The sequence below is a fragment of the Rhipicephalus microplus genome, chromosome 6, assembly GCF_043290135.1.
Source record: "Rhipicephalus microplus isolate Deutch F79 chromosome 6, USDA_Rmic, whole genome shotgun sequence".
NCBI classification, from domain to species: Eukaryota; Metazoa; Arthropoda; class Arachnida; order Ixodida; family Ixodidae; genus Rhipicephalus; species Rhipicephalus microplus.
The window spans coordinates 193,568,741-193,592,603 of record NC_134705.1 but is presented as its reverse complement, the minus strand read 5'-3'; the positions used below and the strand labels follow the sequence as shown (position 1 = coordinate 193,592,603).

Sequence of the window (23,863 nt, the reverse complement as noted above, 5' to 3'; positions counted from 1 at the left end):
TTTACCGATAGCCTCTAAGGTAGTGGTCATTTCTTGTGCCGACAGATTATCACAAGCTACATTAACTGGTGATGGCAAGATTTTCCGAGCTCTCATATATCGGAACAGTGCTTTCATATGTTTAGGCTTCGACAGGTATTCATAATGTCTTCTGTCATAATCTTGTTTAGCCTGAGCTACCGTTCTTTTAAAGCCCGCAGCAATGAATTTATAATCGGCCCAGTTTTGTGGGGATTGATTATGTAAGAGCTGCTTCCAAGCTGCCTGACGTCGTCGGTGCTCTCTTGTACATTCATCATTCCACCAACGGCTAAATACTCTTTTTGTGGATTCAACAGTAAATTCGGCTCTTTTGTAGGATCGTTTAATGACTGCGTTTATTTTCAGTGCTTTTTTATCATCGCTCTCTTCCGAGTGAAAAGCCAGTGCGGACTTCAGGTCATTCCTAAATTTAGTGTAATTTACAAATACTCTTACATTTGAACAAGATGGAATTATCGGACAAGAAATTTCAAAACTTATCGGTAAGTGGTCACTGTTGGTGCCACAGTCCAGCGCTTTCCAAGACGAAGTACTAATGGCTGAACTGACAAAACTTAAATCTAAGGCCGACCTGGAGTGATTACGAATAAATGTGGGGGTTCTGACGTTGAGGCACGTCAAGTCATTGGCCATTGTCCACTCCCACAAGCGTTTCCCACTAAGATCAGTTCTAAAACCCCAACTCGTGTGTTGGGAATTAAAGTCTCCAACTAAAACTTTGTCTTTGCACCACGATTTTGTAGCTAGATCCAAACTTCGTGTGTCTTGAACTCCATCCGGAAAATACATATTAACTAAAGTGAAAGGAGTGCAGTTGGGCAGTGTAATGTCTACTGCCAAAATTTCGCATTCTGGCGACATATGTTTGTATGAGCATTTGACTTTCATACTAATTCTATTACTAATAAAGAGAGCTAGACCCCCACCTCTCGATGGACGGTCTAATCGAAAAGATTTGAAGTTATTTAAATGGAACAAATTATGTACAGATAGCCATGTCTCTTGTAATGCTATAATATCAGGAGCGAATTTAGAAGTCAAGTATACCAAATCCGTAGATGCAGAATGGATTGATCGGCAATTCCAATGGAGAATCTTAAGCGACCCTATGGTTTCGAAAGAGCTGCTTCCGCTATAGCTTTCTCTAGAATGCTTTCTTTCAAGAAATCCCTCTTTGAAAGGCTCTCCTTTTCTTTCAGATACTTTTTGTTCTTTGTTTGTTTCGGTGAGTTAGTTTTCCTTGACACAGGGGATCTAGATCTCTTCAGGGACCTAGGGTCCAAATCCATGTCATCGGAATCTATTGTATATGCAGCTTTGTCTTCACTTACACTCTGTATATCTACTGCAGAGGGTGCTGTAGACGGAGAATACGATGGTGCGGTTTCAAATTCCTCATTTTGGCTGTGGACGCCTATTGCAGAGGCTCCTGCGGGCTGATAATACGATGGCGCAGTTTCAGATTCACCGTCAGCTATTGGTCGTGAACTCTCAACATGTTGGGATACATGCTGAGCCATGAGATATTCTTCTTCGTTCTCAAGAAAAGTCATAGGCCCACTACCTGGTGTCCGCTAAATCCGCCATCATCGTTTTCGTCCACATGTAGACACATGTCAAGATAATTTCAAGCCAATCACCCGCTACAAAAGGAACACACGTTACTGCTGCCATAAGGTCCCGTAGTGTGCATAGTGAGTCTGAAAATATTTCATAGACTAGGTGTTCGAAGTACGCGTTAGGAACAAAATATTGAAATAGCGTTCAACTCTTAAAGGCGAAGCTTAAGGGTTCCCCAATTTTTATTCAGGGTCTGCAACATTAAAATCACCAACTATATTACATGTTATATCTTTCTCTAATTTAGCCCATGCGAAAATGGTATAATGTAGACAATATGTATATTCCCTGTTTCTAGATATATATTAATTTTGAATCACATGCGATGCCCCCTATATATACCATGGGGTTCCGGATGGGCTCGGGTTCTATGCCAATTCTGGGCGTAGACTAAATTTGAGAGAGGACCACCACAGTGATAAGATTTAAGCGGTTAGAGAAAGGCAAAGACTGATATAGAAAAGAACAAAGTGGCTTTTGTTCTAAAAAAATCTTTCTATAGTAAAGTACCACATTGGTTGGGTTCGAATATACACATGATGGTCAGCGCAAACAACACATATACATGAAGAAAGCACACAAAACAAGCACCTAGATCGTCATCTAATCCAGCGTCTTCCTGCCATTTGCCTTGAGAAGAAATACTGACAGTTTAATAATGTAAAATGTCTTGCACGACCTCCCATTCAACCATTTTGTATTTGTGCGGAAATAAAGGACAGTAGACCCTTCAAAGCTGAACAAAACCGATAGAAATAAATTCTACAACACAAAAGCAGCCACCGTCGCATTGTCTTTTATTAAGCAACAATGCGCAACAATACCAAGGTAGGAGAGTTTTGACGCAGGCAGCCGTACGCGTTTACCAGATGTGCACAAACACCGTTAGCATTACGTCCTCTCTTGGCTGCCCGATCAGGTTATGCATGTGAAATGAAGGTCGCCTTGGTCACCGTCACACTTGTTGTCGTCGTGATTGTACTCGCAGAATTGGAGCTTGCTAGAGCGAAAAGTAAGTAAATATTCAGGATAACACATATCATTGCACACTTTCTCTTGTTATCTATTCATAAAGATGAAACTTTCGTTTCTTGGAGCCACCACTGTGGTACAGGGGTTGCGGCGCTCTGCCATTGACTACGTCAGTTGTGGGTTCGGTCCCGGCGGCAGTGCACGGTATAGAGTTCGATGGAGAGGAACTGATAGATGCCAGTGTGCTTAGATTTAGTTGCATTTTAAAGAACCTCAGATGGTCATTAGTTTCCGAACTCATACACTATGGTGTGCCCCGCAGTTATATTGTAGTTTTGGTGCGAAAAGCATCACATGCTATTATAATACTCATGCCATTTCACGACAGTGGCTTTGTCAACATCTTTGGAATCAGCGTGGCTTTGCGAATTCATTGAAATCTGTGCCAATCAGCTATTGAGACTGCTTACAATGAACAGAGGATATCTTGTCAGAAAAGTGTAGATGGAATGGGATTCCAAACTCATGCGTGGTGAATGAGACATAATTTCCTAACCAACATCAACCTGACTCTTTACCGAAATCTAGTTCGAGAGCTAATAATAAGAAATCACATATGAATGATATTGTAAAGTAAATAGAGACCATGCTGTAGAAGCCTCCATAATAATAATAATAATAATAATAATAATAATAATAATAATAATAATAATAATAATAATAATAATAATAATAATAATAATAATAATAATAATAATAATAATAATAATAATAATAATAATAATAATAATAATAATGATAATAATAATAATAATAATAATAATAATAATAATAATAATAATAATAATAATAATAAATATAGTAATAATAATAGCCAGCCTGACTACGCCAACTGCAGGGCAAACGCCTTTCCTACGTGTCCTCAGTCAATCCTGTCCTGTTCTAAATGCAGCCATGATATCCACTAAGATTGATTGATTGATATGTGGGGTTTAACGTCCCAAAACCACCATGTGATTATGAGAGACGCTGTAGTGGAGGGCTCCGGAAATTTCTACCACCTGGGGTTTTTTAACGTGCACTCAAACCTGAGCACACGGGCCACAGCATTGCCGCCTCCATCGGAGATGCAGCTGCCACAGCCGGGATTGGATCCCGTGACCTGCGGGTCAGCAGCCCAGTACCTTAGCCACTAGACTACCGTGGCGGGGCCTATATTCACTCAGGCATCCCAAGCTCATCTGTACGCCTAAGTTTCAAGCCGTGAAAAGGAAAGGGATAGGCGTAAGCATCATGGAAAAGAATTGATCAGGGTGAATAACAAACTAGTCTCAAGGACATCTTAGTGTAAATCAAGAAGAAATATACATGGGCAGGGCATTCATGTACTGAGGAGCAAAGATAACCGTCGGTTATTCAGAGTTGATATATGAGTGGTATATATTAAGATTGGATATATCATTTACACAAAAAAAAGGTAGGCTGCAAAGGGCAACACAATTGAAGATATCAAGACAGCACAAAGACCAACTTTAACATAAAAATAGCAGTGCAGTGAAATAGAAAGTTAAAAAAATATGGCAGTTTCATACTATTGCCAAGCCTCAAGGAAAAGTGCAACTGGGTGACTTTCCTTTTTATTCTTTATATTTATTGTTCTTTCTATTTCTGTACGCTTTTTGTCTTTTCTTTGTATCAGTTTCTTCCTATTTCTTTCATTCTACTTCTTTATTTCTCACTCCCTGCATCTTTATTTCTCGTTGCTGCCTTTCGATATTTCCGTTTCTATCTCTCTCTTTATAATGTTTTTTTTTCTCTTTCTCTCTTGCTCACCGTTTTTCTATATCTTTTTAATGTCTTCCTTTCTACCTTTTTTGTGTCTTTCATGTTTTTCCCTTGTGTTTATTGTTTTTATTTCTCTGTATTTTCCTTTTCTTCTTTTTTTCTGAAGCTGCTGTTTTTCTTCTTTTCTTTCTTCTATTCTTCATCTCGGTATGTTTTACTTCTTTTTATGTTTTCATATGTTATTAATTCATTCTTTTCATTTGTCTCTATTTTCTCCCCTTTGTTTCTATCACTTTTTCACTCTTACTATTTTCTTTTTCTATGTTTTCCGATCATTTTTTTCATTGTTTCTTTTCACGCATTCAATTTTGTTTGACGCTGGCAACTCCTGTACACAGGACGGTATTATTTTTCTTGATTGTGTCGAACCTAAGGGTCTTAGCGCTTGTAAGTTAGACATTCTTTGTCAGAATGGCACCTTGAGCACAATCCATCGGAGTTGGTTTAGGGCCATTCAGTTTCGTAAACACTAAGGGACAGAGGAACTGAGGGAAAACCCGTAGCCGTAGAGTGCCGAGTAGTGCAAACCTAGGACGTTATCACAAACGTCACACCACCCTCGCCCCCCCCCCCCCCCGCTGCTGTTCATTTCGGCTAACCCTGCAGTCTCCTCTTGAACACGTACATGTCCCCAACTTCCAACTCGCTATGCTCCTCCACTTCCCACCCCTAAACTTTGCTATACCCGCCCTCACCCTCCTCACACTTCCCTTTCACAAACTCTTGCTGCAGTGGTCTATACACGGTTACGATACACTCGAACCTCATCTCTCCCTCTATTCCTTCTCATGACCGTTACTTTCCCGGTCCACCTTCTTGATGCATATACGCAGCTGTGCTATCCTGTGATATCTCCCTTTGCTCTCTTCCTTTTTCTCCTTACATCAATTCACCTCACTCGGACTTTTTTAGCCGTTCACTTGGTGTACTATGATGTGCATAGTTATGCTATGCATAGGTATGCTACGCTAGGAGCTGCCTGGCTGGTTACATACAGCCTCATAGTTTTCTTTAGTTGAACGGATGTTTGTAGTGAAGCTTGCCCAAATTCTGTGACTGTTATCCGCTTTACTATGCTGCGACTACAAACAACACAAGTGAAGGGCCGTTATAAGTGCTGAATGTGAAAGCAACAAATTGTAATGTCATGAGAAATGAGGCTAGAAGCTAACTTCCTCAAGATGCTATCTGGAGTAACTCTTTGATACACTGGAACAAGGAAACATGGTCGCTGCAGGAGTCGAAGTGCTGTCGTTGTGGTCTGTTCTTTTAAGAGAGAGTAAGCGGTAGAACGCACCACGTAGAAAGATATTAGCCGTCAGCTGATCTCCATGAACTGCACCCACTCGTGCCTTATCCACAGTTCTTGAGCGATTCACGCATTCCCCACCTTTACCCCTTCATGCTTCTATGCGTGACGGAGCATGCCCGTGACTTCGATGTGTGGTTGACCTGCACCCATGCGCAGCCATCGCTAGATTTCACTTGTTAATAAAACATATCACGAACTGGGCGCTGTTATTGATTTGCACTTTAGGCGGAAATGGCAGAAATGTTCTTCCTATCGTAATCGCTAGTAAAGCAGCTATTAAATTATCAATTACTTCAAGATAATACGAAGATGTTTTATTTTTTATGGGATAAGGGTGATACTTTTTATTCCTATTTATCATATTAGCAGTGCTTATCATTCTTCCAGCGTTCTTTGTTTAGGACTGCTCAAATATATATTGCGTGGTGTAGACGAATGAATGTTGTTGTGAGTCAGTGCTATTGTTTTGCCCCCCCCCCCCCTCTCCACGATTTAGTGTCCAGTCTTTCGCGATGTTTTATTTTCTGCAATGCAGTAGCAAGATGCCCAAGAATCCACTTTAGCTATAACAAGCAAGTCAATGATTACTCGTAACTCTGCCTAGGATCCTTGCTCTTCGTGTAAACATGCCAAAGAGACAATTGTGTACGTTTGATAACTTGTAACCTGATTTATAAGTAACATGCGTTTCAAACAACATATATGTGACAAGACCTTTCTTTTTTTTTATGACAGCATCCGTTAAGGTCGGACGAGCAAAAAAACTTTCGTCACGGAAGCCGAGTGAGTATCCTTACTGTCTCGCATGGAGAAAATCATGCGGTGGCCTGTCCCTTTTAAAGTTCGCTTGTTTGAACATATTGAAAAGGATTATAATGAGAAAAAGTGTTGCCTTACCTGTTTGTAATAAAAAAACTGTTTGCTTAGCTGCTGGTCAAAAACAATTTCCCCGCGTGGTTAGGCCACCTATTATGGACGTGAGCACCTTCAGCCAGCAATAACAGCCCAAACTGATAGCGCCTTCGTTTGGTCTATTGGGAAACATCTCAAAAGTGGTCGATGTTCGCCAACTTCAAGGCAGCCCTACAATCTGCTCTATCAGCACTGCGTTGTGGGTCATACGAACAGCTCGTATCTCAAATTTGGCATATATACACATCACGTAAGAAAGGACACCACGTGGCGTTTCAGTGGCTTCATAACAAATGAACACGTCGATAATGCCGCTCGGGCTGCTCTTGGCGGCAATCATGAGGGTGCCATACCCCTTTCAAGGTATGACATCTTCATGCACTGGCACATGTGGAGCACTGGTGTGTGGGTACTTTCTTTTCTTCGTCCTTATCTTTTCGCACCCACATCCAAGAAGCATAACATATTAAGAAGACCGCATCGCTACTCTCGTCAATGAAAAAGTGCTTGCGAAAAAAATAATTTTGGTACCATACACATTCGCGCGTCGAAGGCGGTTCTGTTATATTTTTCTGGCATCTATACCACTGCACGTATATAAGTACAAGATATTTTTTGAGAGTGAAATAGATTCTTGCACGCCCTACGCATCAGCAGGTCAAGCATTTTGATGATGATGGCCGTTTCCACTATTTTTGTAAGGACTTGGCGGCTCTAACATGCAACATTGTGTTTTGTTCGAGGAGCTAACAAAAGAGTTCTTGGGTTTCTAGAGGAAGTTGGCCATAAGCTCTGAGACGCCATGTGGAGATCAAACACGAATGTGTGCGTCACAGTCACTGAACACATTCCATCGTGTTTTACTGCTACGTTCACAAAATTTGAGAATATTTATTTGTTCATTTCATTCGCCTACTCGGATACACAAGGACACAGAGGAAACAGGGAGAGAGCAAGCTGGCAACTGCCACCTGGAGGGGCACAACGCCTGCTCACTCTTTCGGGAGGAGGGAAGAAACAGAGGGAACAAAGCTTAGAGGGGAGAAAGAGGAAAGAAGATGAGGAAAGAAAAAAAAAAGACGAAGACGTTGACAAGTATAAGCAAAAAAAAAACTGACTCTAAACAGGTGGCAAGGTATGTTTGGTCTATAAAAGTAAGTAGAACACGATGGACCTAGTCGTGTCGGGAAGAACATCTTTTTAGAAAGATCGTCTAGAGTCGTGCACTCAAGCCCCAGGAATTTATATTTCTTAATCAGCAAAGTCCACTGCGAAGCAAATGCGGGACAGTGTACTGAGATGCTCAAGTGTGTCGCAGGAGCCACAAGCAGCGCACAATGGACTGCCAATATGCCATTGATGGCGTAATCGTTCACGCTAAGAGCCCACTCTTAATTTGTATAACAGTGCTCTGGAACGAAGAGGCAAGCCAAGGTCACGAACAATGTGTTCACCACACGGTGGTCTGGGTGCTACTTTAGGAAGTGTTGGCATCTAAGCAGATGAGCGTTGTCTATAGTACATAGAACTGGTAATTTATTTCTCGTTTTACTGATTAGAGATGTGATTTGGCTTTAGTCTTCTTTACGATAAAATATAGCAAGTTTTGTTTTGCTGTTTAGTATTTTTTCCTGTTGTAACTCACTCCCATTTGTAATGCTCCGGAGATTGAGGGTAACAAAAAGTGCCGCCATATCCACGAAGTGAATGATGATGAGTGGGCCAATCTCCGGAGGTAAACCTGGTAAACCATGAATCCTCTGTACACTTTGCCCCCTCGATTTTATTACATCGCTCCCCCTAGCGTATGTCGCCGCACTAAATCGAACGATTGACTTCAACCAATGACACGCGCCATATGTGACATCATTCCTATTTTATAAGATCTCGCGTCTTTCATCAACTACAAGTACCGCTTTCTAGTTTATAACATCTTGCATCTTTTCATCATCAGCTACAAGTACCACCATCTAGTAAACACTACAAGAACTAAACGAGAGGTGGCTACATACAGGAGACGGTACCGCCATCTAGTGAACACTGCAAAAACTAAACTAGAGATGGCTACATACAGGGGACGGTACCGCCATCTAGTGAACACTGCAAGAACTAAACTAGAGGTGGCTACATACAGGGGACGCACAGCCCACGCCCTAAGGAGCTTCGCCCCTAAAAATAAATAAATAAATAAACTAACTTCCGGACAGTCACAATCATACGAAAAGCAACATGCTTTATTGTTGGTGATAGGGCTGGCGCTCATAGTTGTTATTTACATGGTACTGGAACTAAAATCTACGATGATTGCTACTTACGGATTTCTTGAATGCTTTGTAAAACAATGCCGTGTATATTTCTGCTAGGCCGAGGCAAACCCGGAGCAACACGTGTGAAAAAACACCCAAAAAAATCTGGAACTCGGGGTGAGTATGAATAATTTTATATGGTATAGTACATATGGGGTCATAATTTTATATTATCTATGTTTCGTCAAAGCAAGAGCATTGTAGACATCTTGGTCATCGGATGAAGTCATCACGTCGCACTATAAAAAAGATAATACAGCTAACTAGTGACACTCGTAGAGTGAAAGCGCTAGCAATGTTATTAACACAATAGCTTTAAAATGCCCATGTTTCGGAAAAACCAGTCTCGTCTTCGGTGTTCTACAGTGTCAATTTTCATGAAGGGGAACACGGCGGCGCGTGGCCTGCGCGCTCCGGCGGCTGCTGGCAGCGCGTCCAAGCGAGAGCAAGAGCAGCCATAGTCTCTTTTCGCGTCATCTCGCTGTGAGCAAAACAACCATTTGTTGCTGATATAGAACGGCAATATTGCAACCCTTCCGCCTTCAAGGCAATTATCGGCTTTCGCGCAAACGCTTTAAGGAAGAGGGGTTGCAATCTTGCTGCTGGTTCCATATCAGCAACAAATTGTTTTGCTCGCCGCGAGATGACGTGAAAGGAGATTGTGGTTGCTCTCGTTTCCGCTTGAACGCTCTGCCAGCAGCCCTTTCATAAAAATTGACACTGTACATACATGAGCGGGGGTGGTGGTGGTGAAAACATTTAATAACCATTAAATGGTTACAGAGAGGTGATTGGGTTGGGGCCTTATTGGCCTCCTACCCTCACAGCACTAGGTGGAACCCCTATTCCGGGGCTCCATTGGCAAGCAACGCCACCCGCGCCCGTTGGACCAGAGCCTCTTGGGCCTTCAGGTCTTGACAGCCGAGCAGGGCCGCCTCCCAGTCCTCTCTCGTGGGATTGGCGTTGGGGGGGATAGATGGATTAGACTGGCACGCCCAGACGATGTGAAAGGTGTCAGCCACCTCACCACAGAACTGGCACGTGCCATCAAAGGATGAATTGAAATGTTTTAGCACCGCCGGGCACAGTACAGTATTGGTAAACAGTTTTAAAAGGAGGCGCTCGTCAGCGCGATGCAGTCCCTTACAAGGGTCTGGATAGCGCCGGTGCTCCTCCTTGTAGTAATTGGTAATATCTTTGAATGAAAGGGCCGAATTGTCTGATTGCGAGTAGGCTTCCAAAGACAGGGAGATAGCCCGGGAAGAGAGTGCGCGGGCGGCCTGATCGGCCTGTTCGTTACCCCTGAGTCCTTGGTGACCGGGTGCCCAAACCAGATTTCGCGGAGTTGGATTAACGTTTCGGCAGCTAGGTTCCAGTATGCGCTGAGCAAGCGGTGAAGCCCACCCTAGTTGATAGTTCCGACAGGCCCCTCGTGAGTCGGTGATGATATGTTTAGAAGAGGGATAGGTGAGAGCCAGAGCGATGGCAATCTCCTCCGCGTGTGTTGCGCTGTAGGCTTTGAAAGTGAGCCCGTTTACGGTGTTTGCGTTGTGTATGACTGCGGCAGTATACCACCCTCCATGGTGCGGGCCGGCAACATCCACGTAGCACACGTGTTCCTCTTGACCAAAGTGTCGCTGCAACGCTTCCGCGTGCGCCTGGCGGCGACAACTGTGGTTTTCTTTGGACATGTTGCGTGGAAGGGGTCGGACCCGGAGGGCGCGTCTCCAGGGTTCTGGCACTCTCACCCTTTCCTCAATATAGTAATCGTGTTTGATGTGTATTCGGTCCAAGAGGCGGCGGCCGGAAGGGGTCTGTGCAAGGCGCGTGTATTGGTTAACGAGGTGGGCTTCTCGAAGGTCCCGGTAGGTATTCACCACGCCTAGGGCCTGAATTCTCTGGTTAGACGTGGTGATAGGGACGTCGAGAGCCCGCTTGATAACTTTACGGTGGATGACCTCGAGTTGATCATCCTCGTGTTTGCGTAGGCGCAAGTAGGGAGTCGAGTAGAGTATTCTACTCGTTACGAAAGCGTGGGCAAGCCGCATTGCATCCCTGCTTCGTAATCCGCCCCGCTGGTTGGAGACCCGGCGGACCATACGGCTCACCTGGTCTCCCACCGTGCGAAGTTTGGCTATTGTGGTGTCGGCCTTGCGTTGGTGGTGTATGAAGAGGCCAAGGACGCGGATCTCCTTGGCCTCACGAATCGGTCCCGAGGGAAGACTGATATGGAGCTGAGTTGTGTCACATGAGCGAAGAACCCTCCTCACGACTATACTGCGGCTTCCGGTACTATGAGTAGGTAGTTTTCTATAATAAAAAAATGACATTTCCTATGTACAGTGGAAATCGATTATATGCGAAGCACGAATGAGAAAGGTTGATATTGTCACGTGGTCGTGACGTGGCCGAAAACAGGAGGAGACTTTATGTTGGATTTAACTGTTTATTTGGGTGAACCTGTGCCCGTTAAACGGAAAGTCTAATTACAGTAGCAGTCTTGCAAAGATAGCAGTGAACGGAGCGTCGCCCTTCGATCAACTACTGACAAGTGGCGAAGCGCGTCGGCATTTATACTCTTGCCGTCGAATGTTCTAGCGTTATCGCTGGTGGTTGCGTAAGTTCCAGAATAATCTGTACAGTTCGCAAAATAGGCGTGATCTTATCGAAATGGTCTACTACAGTCTGGAAGCTTCTCGAAAACTGCAGGTGCGGTTTGCGCTGAAAATTGTGTAGTGTTTTGGGACGATAACAAAACATGGGAAATGGAACGTGGCATTGCCCCACTCTGAAAAAGGCATAGTCCGATGTTTTAACTGAAAATGGAGGTACAACAATAATGCAAGGAAGTACAATGAATAAATTACGATACAATAATAATACAAAAAACACTGTTTTAGTTTGTTAACGCGCATGAAACGGCTTGAGGCGCGCGACATGGACGACTTCAGGTCACGATCGGCGTCGTTGAGAGTTCGTGATGCCGTCGAATAAAGTGGGCCGAGACGTCTAATTACCCTGTATGGTCCGAAGTACCGTCGCAGAAGCTTTTCACTTAGTCCACGTCGGCGTATCGGCGTCCACACCCAAACACGTTCACCGGGCTGGTATTCCACGAAGCGTCGTCGAAAATTGTAACGGCGGCTGTCGGTCCCGCTGGCCTTGTCGCGCTGGCATTGTCGGCGGTGCCTTGCGTCGCTGACAGTCCCGGCATGTCCTCACATAACGAGTGACGTCGGTGGTAAGACGTGGCCAGTAGCACCTTTCATGTATCCTCGCGAGCGTGCGAGAAACACCGAGGTGCCCTGCCGTCAGATCATCGTGCAGGGTCTGCAGGAGTTCTGGTGGCAGGGCTGAAGGCACCACAAGGAGGTACTTATCTCAAAGCGGCGAAAAGTTTTTCTTTTGTAGAAGACCGTTTCGCAGGAAGAACGACGCAAGTGCGCGCTTGAATACCTTCGGGACTTCGGCGGTCCTGCCTTCGAGGTGTTCTATTAGGGCCTTAAGTTCCGGGTCGGCCCGCCGTCGTTCAGCGAAGTTGTCGGTAGTTATCGTTCCCAAAAAGTGGTCGTCATCCGGGTCGTCGGGTGGTGGTTGGTCGACAGGCGCACGAGAGAAACAGTCGGCGTCGGAGTGTTTCTTGCCGGACTTGTAAATGACAGTAATGTTATATTCTTGAAGTCTCAGGCTCCATCGTGCGAGGCAACCTAAAGGGTCCTTCAAGGTGGCTAGCCAACACAAGGCTTGGTGGTCGCTCACAACTTCGAAAGGCCTGCCGTAGAGGTAGGGGCGAAATTTCGACGTAGCCCAGATGATGGCGAGGCACTCCTTTTCTGTTGTGGAATAATTGGCTTCTGCTTTGGATAGCGATTGGCTGGCGTAACTAATAACCCTTTCAAGTCCGTCAGCTCTCTGCACAAGAACAGCGCCAAGACCTACCGTGCTTGCGTCAGTGTGTATTTCTGTCTCAGTGAATTCGTCGATTGGATTGGATAAACTTTTATTTATTGAATAAACTTTTATTTATCGGATAAACTTTTATTGAATTCGTCGAAATGGGCAAGTAACGAATGCGTCTGGAGGCGATGTTTAAGCTCTGGAAAGCGTGTTCCTGTGGCGTTTCCCACTTGAACTCCACGTCGGCCTTGGTAAGGTTAGTGAGAGGATCGGCGATGCGGGCGAAGTTTTTCACGAACCACCTATAATAGGCGCACAGGCCCAGAACTCGGCGCACGGCTTTCTTGTCAGTGGGCGGCGGGAAGTCGGCGATGGCTGCTGTTTTCCTTTAATCGGGACGAAATACAGACTTGTTAATAACGTGCCCCAGAAACAAGAGCTCCTCGTACGCAAATCTGCACATTTCTGGCTTCAGTGTGAGCCCGGACGTCTTGATGGCTTGAAGTACAGCTTCAAGGCGCCGAATATGCTCGTCGAAACTCGAGGAAAACACGACAACGTCGTACAAGTACACAAAGCAAGTCCGCCACTTCAATCCTGCCAGTATAGTCCATAACGCGTTGAAAAATTGCAGGCGGTGAGCAAAGACAGAAGGGCATCACCTTAAACTCGAAGAGGCCGTCCGGTGTTATAAACGCCGTCTTCTCTAGGTCTCTTTTGTCGACTTCGATTTGCCAATAGCCAGTCTTGAGGTCCATTGACGAAAAGTACTTGGCGTTATGGAGCCGATTAAGTGCGTCGTTTATTCGTGGGAGAGGATACACGTCCTTTCTTGTGATTTAGTTCAGGCGGCGATAATCGACGCAGAAACGTAGGGTCCCATCCCTTTTCTTCACTAACACCACGGGGGATGCCCATGGACTCTTGGACGGCTGGATAATGTCATCCCGCAGCACTTCATCAACTTGTCTCTTCATGGCCTCACGTTCTCGCGTCGAAACCCTGTACGGACTCTGACGGAGTGGTCTGGCATTTTCTTCGGTTATGATGCAATGTTTCGTGATTGGGGTCTGCCGAATTTCGATGACGACGAAAAGCAATCTTCGTATTGCTGGATCAGGGCCTTGAGCTGTTCTTGCTTATGGTTCGGAAGTCTGGGATTGACATCAAAAGCTATGGGAGGGGCTTGATTCCTCTGAGCAGGTTATGCAGAATCGGCGAGGGCGAAAGCACTGGTGGCTTCGACAATTTCTTCGATGTATGTGACTTTTGTTCCTTTGTTCACATGTTTGTACTCATTGCTGAAATTCGTGAGAATAACCGTTGCTTTGCCTCCCTGCAGCTCTGCCATTCCTCTTACGATCCAAATATTTCGGGTTACTAACAGATGCTGACTGCCTTCAATGACGGCTTCCAAGTCAGGTGATTTAGCAGCGCCGACTGAAACAATGACGCTTGAGCGAGGCGGAATGGTGACTTGTTCTTCCAGCACATTCAAGGCATGGTTTCTTGACGGCGTGCGCGGTGGTAGTGCTTCTTTAGTGGATAACGTTATCGACTTTATTTTTAGGTTGATGACAGCACCACGGAGGCATAAGAAGTCCATGCCTAGGATGTCATCTCTCGAGCAACGCTGTAGAACTACGAAGTCTGTAGGATAAATACCGCCGTGAATGTTGACTCTCGTTGTGCAGATTCCTGCAGGCATTATGAGATGACCTCCGGCTGTACGGATTTCAGGGCCTTCCCAAGCTGTCGTAACTTTCTTTAACTTCGCGGCGAACGACCCACTGATGACGGAGTAGTCGGCTCCAGTATCGATGAGACCAGTCACACTGTGGCCGTCGATAAGAACGTCGAAGTCGCTAGTTCGCCATCTCGTATTACAGTTAGGGCGTGGCGTCGGGTCACGGCTGCGTCGGCTTGTTCCGCTGCTTCCATGTTACGTCGTTAGATCACCTTCGGTAAGTGAGGTTTCGCCGTCAGGGCTTTGCCTGGTTGGCGTTGTGTTCGGAAACTCTGTCACGGCGTCGTCGTCGTCGGAGGATCTTCGGTAGTTCGTCGCACAGACACCGCACCTCCATCGGTTGCTGCCCTTTATTTTCCGGATACGGGCTAGGAGACCGGCCCCGCGTTGGGCCGGAGTACTGCCGGTGGTGCGGTGACGTGCGGCGGCTGGGCGACGGCGAACGCGAAGGGCTTCGTCGTGTCCACTGAGTTCCTGCCAGGTAGTCAGCGATGTCACGTGGCCGTTCTCCTGGCTGTGGACGCGGTGCATTGGCGGCGAAGCCACGCAGTCCCATCTGTCGGTACTGGCAACGGCGGTATGTGTGTCCGGCCTCGCCGCAGTGGTAGCAGAGTGGGCGGGGGTCAGGGGCGCGCCAGACGTCAGTCTTCCTCAGCGCACTGCGCTGGTCCGCTGGCGAACGGTATGATATCGTTGGGGGTGGTGCTGGCGGTGGCGTCTCTCGAAGGAAGTGCGATGGGGCGGCGTTTTGGCGTGGACGGGGAGGAGCATTGTGGCGCACTGCAGCGGCGTAGCTCATAGCTTCCGGCTCGGGCTACGGTGCTTGGGGAATTCGAAGCGATTGCCGAACTTCTTCTCGCACAATGTCGGCGATCGAATCCACTGGAGGCTGCGCCGAAGGCAACAGCTTGGGCTGCTCTTCCCGCACGATCGCTCGGATTGTTGCACGCAGGTCCTTGGAGTTACTGGCTTGAGCAGCAGCGCATTTTGGCGTCAGGAGACGATTATACTGTCGGGTTTGCGTGTCCAGGGTCTTTTCAATAGTGGTCGCTTCGGCTACAAATTCTTGGACGGTGTTTGGCAAATTTCTCATCAGTCCCGCGAAGAGCTCCTGTTTGACCCCTCGCATGAGGAAACGAACTTTTTTTCTCTTCGGGCATGTCTGGGTCAGCGTGACGGAATAGGCGGGTAATTTCTTCTGTGAAAATCGCGACATTTTCACTTGGTAGCTGAACCCGGGTCTCTAATAAAGCAGCGGCCCTCTCTTTGCGAGCGACGCTCGCGAACGTTTGCAATAATGCACCGCAGAAAACATCCCACGTTCGGAGCGCGGACTCCCGATTTTCGAGCCAGGTCCTTGCGGTGTCTTCCAAATAGAAGAACACACGACGGAGCTTTTCGTCATGGTCCCAGTGGTTGAGGGCGGCCACACGGTCGTTTGTTTCTAGCCAGGACTCCGGGTCTTCGAACAATGACCCATGGAAAATTGGTGGTTCCCTGGGTTGATGAATGAAGATCGCGGGCTGGAACGCTGCGGTTGTCATCGTCGCTGCAGTCGAGGTCATGGCCTTGGTCTCCCGCGCCTTGTCTTGTAAAAGCCCGTACTCCGGTGGCAGACCTTGCTGTCGGCGGCTTGTTCGCTGCTCTTGGTTGGCGTTGGTGTCTTCTCCGCGACGTGGTCTGGGCTCACGGCTTGACGGGGGCGTCCGGTACATGAAAGAAGCAGCACCTCCACCAGATGTCACGGGCTCGTGACGTGGCCGAAGACAGGAGGAGACTTTATGTTGGGATTTAACTGTTTATTTGGGCGAACCTGTGCCCGTTAAACGGAAAGTTCGATTACAGTAGCAGTCTTGCACAAATAGCAGTGAACGCAGCATCGGCCGTCGATTAACTACTCACAAGCGGCGAAGCGCGTCGGCATTTATACTCTTGCCGTCGAATGTTCTAGCGTTATCGCTGGCGGTGCCCCAGTTCCAGAATAATCTGTACAGTTCGCAGAGTAGGCGTGATTTTATCGAAATGATCTACTACAGTCCGGAAGCTTCTCGAAAACTACAGGCACGGTTTGCGCTGAGGATTGTGTAGTGTTTTGGGATGATAACAAAACTTGGAAAATGGAATGTGGCGATATCTCACTTTAAAATCAGCGCAATGTTACGAGGTCATGATTATTATGTTTAGATGTGTCGTTTACCTTCGTCATATATTCACGTCGCGTGATACCAAATATACCATATGTGGAGTTAGCGAAACGACCGCGAGCATGCTATGAGCGTGGTATGTTGTCATGACACGCGTGTCAGGATTATCATGTTTGCACCAATCAAATACTTTTGTCACCCATTGACGTCACGTAACACAAAATTTGGTATATGTGAAGCTAGCAAAATGGCCACGAGCGCATCATGAAGGGCCCAATATACTTCAGTGTAGCGTTGACGCACGCGCACGCTGGGCACAGCGACGCTACGCTAGCAAAACGCGCGCACTCTATAGTCTGACGCCAGGCGTGACCGGCGCAATCAGCGTCCGTCGGCGTGGCCCGACCTTGACTGGCACGAAATGCGACATGCTGCATTTCGCGCCAATGTGTTACGCAGACAACACTGCGTCTGCTCTTTTCGTGACGGAGGGACGCCGGACGCGCTAAAACGCGCATGCATGCGTCAAAGCAACGCAGCGTGGCGTGCGCCTGCGAGTATATGGCAGGACCGGTGCTTGGCGGGGCAACGCTGGCGTGACCTGACGAAATGAACGCCAGTGAGCACGCGCACCGCGTCACGTCGAAATGTATTGGCGCCTTGACTGTGGCATGTTGTCATGTTCTCACATGACACACATCTCATGATTATCATGTTTGAACCAGTCACATACCTTCGTCATCCATTCACGTTCCGTAATACCATATTTGGCATATGCGAAGCTAGCGGAACGACCACGAGCGCATCATGAGCTTGGCATTTAGTCATGTTGTTACATAACGCGCATGTCATGATTTTCATGTTAGTGTCTGTCGCTTGTGTTCGCCATGCAATAATGTCATACCATACCAGTTTGGCAACATGCCATGTCAACGAAACAACCACAAGAGCTGCAGGACCATGAAATATAAATCATGACATTTATGACATCCATGTCATGATTTTCATGTTATGACTAGTCAAATGTGTTCTCCCTACAGTCATCTTATGCCATACAAAGTTTGGTATTGATACTATTATCGAAACGGCCAGGAGAGCTAAATGTCGTAGGTGGCTAGATAGATAGACAGATAGATAGATAGATAGATAGATAGATAGATAGATAGATAGATAGATAGATAGATAGATAGATAGATACGCGCAAAGTCATCGAAGTTCGCAAAGAAATTGCTAAGAAGTTCACTAAGAAAAAGTCACCGAAGTTCGCTAAGAGTTTTTTTTTTAAGTGGCTTTAATTGCACAACGGCATATCAAAAATGACTTATTTTCTGCGGTAAGCTGATTCAGCACACGTAGTGGTTCTTTCCATAAATATTGGCGGCCTGTGCATAGATAACAGTTTACATGAGAAATATTTGAAGCGGAGCCCTGACTAACGTTTATTTCACATACATTTACCAGGGAAGTACAAGACAAAAAAGCCTGGGTCGGGAAGTGCAGGTGAGTGCTTGTTTGTCTTGCTCAATAAAGTGATTTCCAATTAGATGTTGTGGATCTACTTATATTTGTTGAAGTCATATTTGTTGCCCGTTTGAATACTGGTTATACGCCTTCAATCTCATTAACATCCCTGGTGGTATGTGCAGCTGTCTGTAGTGTTCTTGTGTGAAGCGGTAAAGTGACAATGTCATTGCACTTTGTTGTTTCAAAAAAAATATTCGTATCATCGCACGCATCGTGATCATGATTACAATCCGCCTAGTCACATAGAGTGCCGGATAACAGCCTCTGCCATCCATTAAGATGATTTCATTTTACTCCAGCGATATTGCTGATTTCGTCACACCATCCATATTTCGTCACACGCAACGCTAACTTTAAAGGCATGCTTGTTCACGCAAAACCTAAAGCAAAGACTAAAACAGCGTCCGGTCACTGTGGCCAGCCCATATGCATTACCTGTGAACATATATAGCCTGCTACCATCGTAAAAAGCACAACATTTGATTACATTGACAACGTCAAACCAAGCTTCACCTGCACTTCAAATAACCTAATATACTGTCTTGAGTGTGACACCTGTAAAAAAAATATATTGGTGAAACTGGGCTGCTAATTCACGTAAGACTGAACGGCCACCGTGCAAACACAAAGAACGATTCGCCAAAATCCACTGCCGGTCACTTCAACCAGCAGGATCACGATTTCGACCAAGCAAAGCTTTACGTTTTGCAAACTAATTTATCGTAACCATGAGAGAGAAAATACGTGGAATCATATTTGATACACACATTAGGTCCCTAAAACCATCAGGAATCAACGTAGCATGGGGCAACGTGGAATCACTGAAAGATACAGCACGATTGCGGTAATATCTTTTGAGACAAGATACGTTCAAACTTCAAATAGAGATAACCGGTATTACATGGAACCACTCCTAGCCTACATATAATATTAATGTTATCTTTCACTCTTTAAATTTTAAATATAGATATGCATGTGCATACAACTACAAAGTTTTCATTTTCTAGAACTTATAAAGCACTGCTTTCGTTTCTCTTTCCTCGCTTCTAAAACCACTCCTACCGCTCATCGTTAAGGTCACTGCCAACCCAGAAAGGTCTCTGCATTTCCTTCTTTTCTTTTTTTTTCTCATCTGTTAACCCCACCTTCCCACCTACCCCTACCCCACCTTTTATTTCTTCGTTTGTGTTTCTCTCGTCGTTGCTCATTTACTTTGCATCCATGATTTCCCTTTTTCTCAGCCAACATTCTTGAGGCAATTCTTGAGGCGATTCCGCTGAGTGGCCCACCTACGGGGATACTGAAAACATATTTTTTCCAATCACCTTCCCCATTAAACACGTGCTCTTTCGGCCTGATCCGATGTCGCTTACCTTTTGCATCTTGGCTTTTAAAAGTACGCTGCCTGCTTCACCCACCCTTTTTGTAACCGCTTTCTTGTTAGCCGTCCAATTCATTGGTGTTTGGGAGCAGGCGTAAGCCACTATCGTCGGCAACCCGTTGTGGTGGCCGGACACGGCGACCATCTGCCGGTATCGAACTTTCAAGCTCTTTCCCTTTTTCGGGTTTGTAGCAGCCACCGCTTTGCAGCATGTTGCTCCTACTTTGCGTGTTTATTTTTTTTCTTCCTTTTTCCACCCTCCGAGAACATTTTGAATCACCCCCACCCAACTTAAATTAAGTGAGGACTGCACTCCTCTGCTTTATAGTTTTTTTTTCTTTTCAGACGGCGATTGCCGACAGGGACACGCACCACCACTAGGAGATGACGTCACTACTAACCTCCTTAAATCTAGCTCACCAAGGATGACAAGGCGCCTTTAACAAAGATAGGTTCTCCTATCGATACACTGGCCAACTGGTTTGAGGCACTTCCACTGATCACCCTGATTATCCCACTACGTGTTTCTATCTGTCGGCTCCCATCTTGATTTTGATGATATATGGTGTTTTTTGGCGCAAGGGCCATTTGATAGCCAAAGAGCGCCCCCATCTTGATTTTGGACATTCATTTTTCCGTCATTCTCAACCTTTTTTACCGTCCCTTGCTACCCAAGATACCTCTACAATGGACTACCCATGACCAGGCTCGAGAATTGCGGCATCGCGTTTCAAACTGCAGTACAACTGCTTGCTCTCAAATATAAACGGCTGTCTCCGTGTGTCTAACCACCGGCATGCGATATTTTTTTCAAAAGTCCACTGAAGGCTCGTTATGACCCTACATATCTGTGCGCCTTGTGTTAATTGACGTGGCAAAATAAAGCTATTTCGCACTCTGCAGTAAACTTGGCTGCATCCCTCCCCACCTCTCTCGTTTTTACTATATTCATGTATAGCATTATTGTCTGTTAGATTTCATTAATCATTAATATCGTGTCAAAACACGCAAAAATGAGCCGTTGCGTACACACTTTTCCTTTTATATATATATATATATATATATATATATATATATATATATATATATATATATATATATATATATATATATATATATATATGCGCACGCGCGCGCGCGCGTGTGTGTGTGTGTCTGCAAAAAAGAGACGACGAAACTTTCGCGGAAGCGTCTTTTCTTAACGTTTTCAGCTGGTGGACCAGCCTTCGTCAGAGTCAAGGCTGGTGGACCAGCTTTGACTCTGACGAATTCTGGTACACCAGCTGAAAACGTAAAGTAAAGACGCTTCCGCGAAAGTTTCATCGTCTCTTTCTTGCATACAATACGTCGGGTCCAGCGTGAATGACGTTCAAAGAATATGACGTTAAAAGAAGAGAAAGAAGTGTATACCTAAGGGCTCGTTTTAACGTGTTTTGACACAACAATAATGAGATCTAACAGACAATAATGCCTAGGAATGTATAGGGGAAGTTATTAGAACCAATGTAATGTAAATAAGAAGAAAGAAAAGTGCGTGAAAAAATAACTTGCCGTGAGCAGGAATCGAACCTAGGACATTCGAGTAACGCGTTCGATGTTATAATTACGATAATATATATATATATATATATATATATATATATATATATATATATATATATATATATATATATACATATATATATATATATATATATATACATATATATATATATATGTGTGTGTGTGTGTGTGTGTGAAGGAGAAAAAAAAGCTCATATCGTTGTTTATTTTCAGCCACTGCAACTCATCAATCCTCTGCCACTGGACCGCAGCAACATGAAATGGGAGGCATGGGTAAGTGTATCGCACTCTAATGTGAAAATTTCGCATATCCACATGACTTGGCAGCAACGATTAGCGTGCAACAGCATATGGCGAAAAAATCAAAGGAGCGTCGCACTAGTACTGCCAAACCTGAAGGAACAACGCAGCTGGACAGCCTCCCTAGCTGTTCTCCATTGCTCTTTTAGGGGCGAAACTCTTTAGGGCGTATACGCAAGGTCGGCGTTGTAGTACTCGCAATAGCCCCTGCTAGTACTGAGAGCACTTACTAAGTAAGATGGTGATGGCACTGTGGCACTCGCACTGCTAGTACTCGATTTTTCACTAGATGGTAGTGCGGCACTCACTCGACTCCAATACGTGCTAGTGTGATAGGAGCGGAAAGAGGGACGGATGGATGAATAAATGGACAGACAGGGAGACGCTTTGCCCCACTCATCGTCATTTCCTCCGCGGACATGCTGTAATTTTTTTTCGTCCTCTCTTTCCCTTGGTCTTTATTCCACATCTTTATTGTCCATTTCCTACGCCTTCCTCGATGCGCTACTTTCTTTCTCTCTTTCTCGCTCTTCTTCATTTCATTTTTCCTTTTTTTCTCTCTCTTAGATTGTTTCTCTATCTTTCTATAATCATTTCGCATTTTCTACCTCGTCTTTATGTCAGTTGCCTTCTATTCTTTTCTATTTTTGTGTATTGTTTTTTCGGCCTTACTTTCTTTGTATGTTCTTCCCTTACTCTCTCTTTTTTTAGGCCTACTCTATCTCTCTTGTTTCTCTATGTTTCTTTGCATATCTTTATTTGTGTCTGTCTAATTGTTCTCTCAGCCATCTGAGTTATAGAAAACCATGCCGGCCAAATTGGTGCATGGGGAGAGAGCGCCAGACACTCATGTTCAGCAAGTGAATCAACTAAAGATGGAAGAAAGTGTGAGCCAGCCGATGATTGCATAGCCCACATTAGAAAGGTAAAGATCATTCATGATAGTCATAATTATTTTGCGAACGTGTAATGACGTAAAAAATCATAAGAGGTTATTTGAAAACGGGGCATAAGCTTAAAAGCTAGAACAACGAAGAAAGCACACAGAGAGCGCCACTGTAAAAAAAAAAAGTCACAGATATGCTAAGTTCAAGTCTGGATGCTTGTGTATACCAATATAATATACAGGGTGCCCCAGCTAAATTTAGCCAGAGTTTAAAATTGTGCCGACTCACGCAATTACGATGCGACTAAATGCATGTTGTTTACCGTTGCCTTGATTTATAAAGACTATTTTTGTGTAGTGAAATATTGTTTAATTTAACTAATTTCGTTTAAATAACTAACTTTTGAAAGAACAAAGATGGATAAAAAATTCAATGAGAAAGTTGTAGATTGGTTTGCGAAACGTCCGATTAGACAGTTTTGAACATTATATCTGTTAAGTATTAGTGTTTTTCTGCTAATTACACATGCCCACAAAAAACAAAAAAAAAGAAATACCACGTGACAAACCCGCTCACGCGCCAGTGCGCACAATGATTCTAGTGCTGCCTGACGTTCCGCGTACGAACGACCATAGCGTATGCCCGATCATGCTGTCTCGGCAGGGCCGCAACGATGGTGGTGGATTCGCAGTGAACACGTTTTACGATCGTGCACGAAAACGATAAGCGCTGTCACTGCTTATCGCTGTCATGAACCGCTGCGAGGGAAGTGTATCGTTCCTACGTGGAACGTTAAGGAGCATAATTATCGTGCACGCTAGCGCATGAGTGGGTTTGTTGATTGACTGATATGTGGGGTTTAACGTTACAAAACCACTATATGATTATGAGAGACGCCGTAGTGGAGGGCTCCGGAAATTGGACCACCTGGGGTTCTTTAACGTGCACCCAAATCTGAGCACACGGGCCTACAACATTTCCGCCTCCATCGGAAATGCAGCCGCCGCAGCCGGGATTCGAATCCGTGCCCTGCGGGTCAGCAGCCAAGTACCTCTTAACCACTAGACCACCGCGGCGGGGCTGAGTGGGTTTGTCACGTGGTTTAATAAAATCTAATAAGTTTAATTAAAAGATACAAATAAATAATATTTTGAAACACAAAAAATGGTTGGACAAACTCCAGGCAGAGGTCGGCAACATGTATTTGATCGCGTCGTAATTGCGTGTGTCAGCATATTATAAAGCTCTGTATAAAGATAGCTGGAGGCACCCTGCATATATATATATATATATATATATATATATATATATATATATATATATATATATTAAAATAGAGGGATATATATATATACTGTGACACAGAAACTGCAGCCCCTATATTAGCAGGTGAGGAGTACGTACACACCTC

The 23,863-nt window shown here is 45.0% G+C and overlaps 1 protein-coding gene across 1 annotated transcript in view; it reads left to right on the top strand.

Moving 5' to 3' along the window:
- Positions 1 to 2,512: 2,512 nt before the first annotated feature.
- The window catches only part of LOC142765101 (uncharacterized), a 59,374-nt gene continuing 38,023 nt past the window's right edge, over positions 2,513 to 23,863 (top strand). The window contains exons 1-5 of the mRNA XM_075865668.1: positions 2,513 to 2,674; positions 6,527 to 6,574; positions 9,067 to 9,126; positions 18,259 to 18,297; positions 21,479 to 21,538. Of these exons, the coding sequence (XP_075721783.1) occupies positions 2,596 to 2,674; positions 6,527 to 6,574; positions 9,067 to 9,126; positions 18,259 to 18,297; positions 21,479 to 21,538 (286 nt within the window). The 5' untranslated portion in view covers positions 2,513 to 2,595. The remainder of the gene's footprint in view (positions 2,675 to 6,526; positions 6,575 to 9,066; positions 9,127 to 18,258; positions 18,298 to 21,478; positions 21,539 to 23,863) is intronic.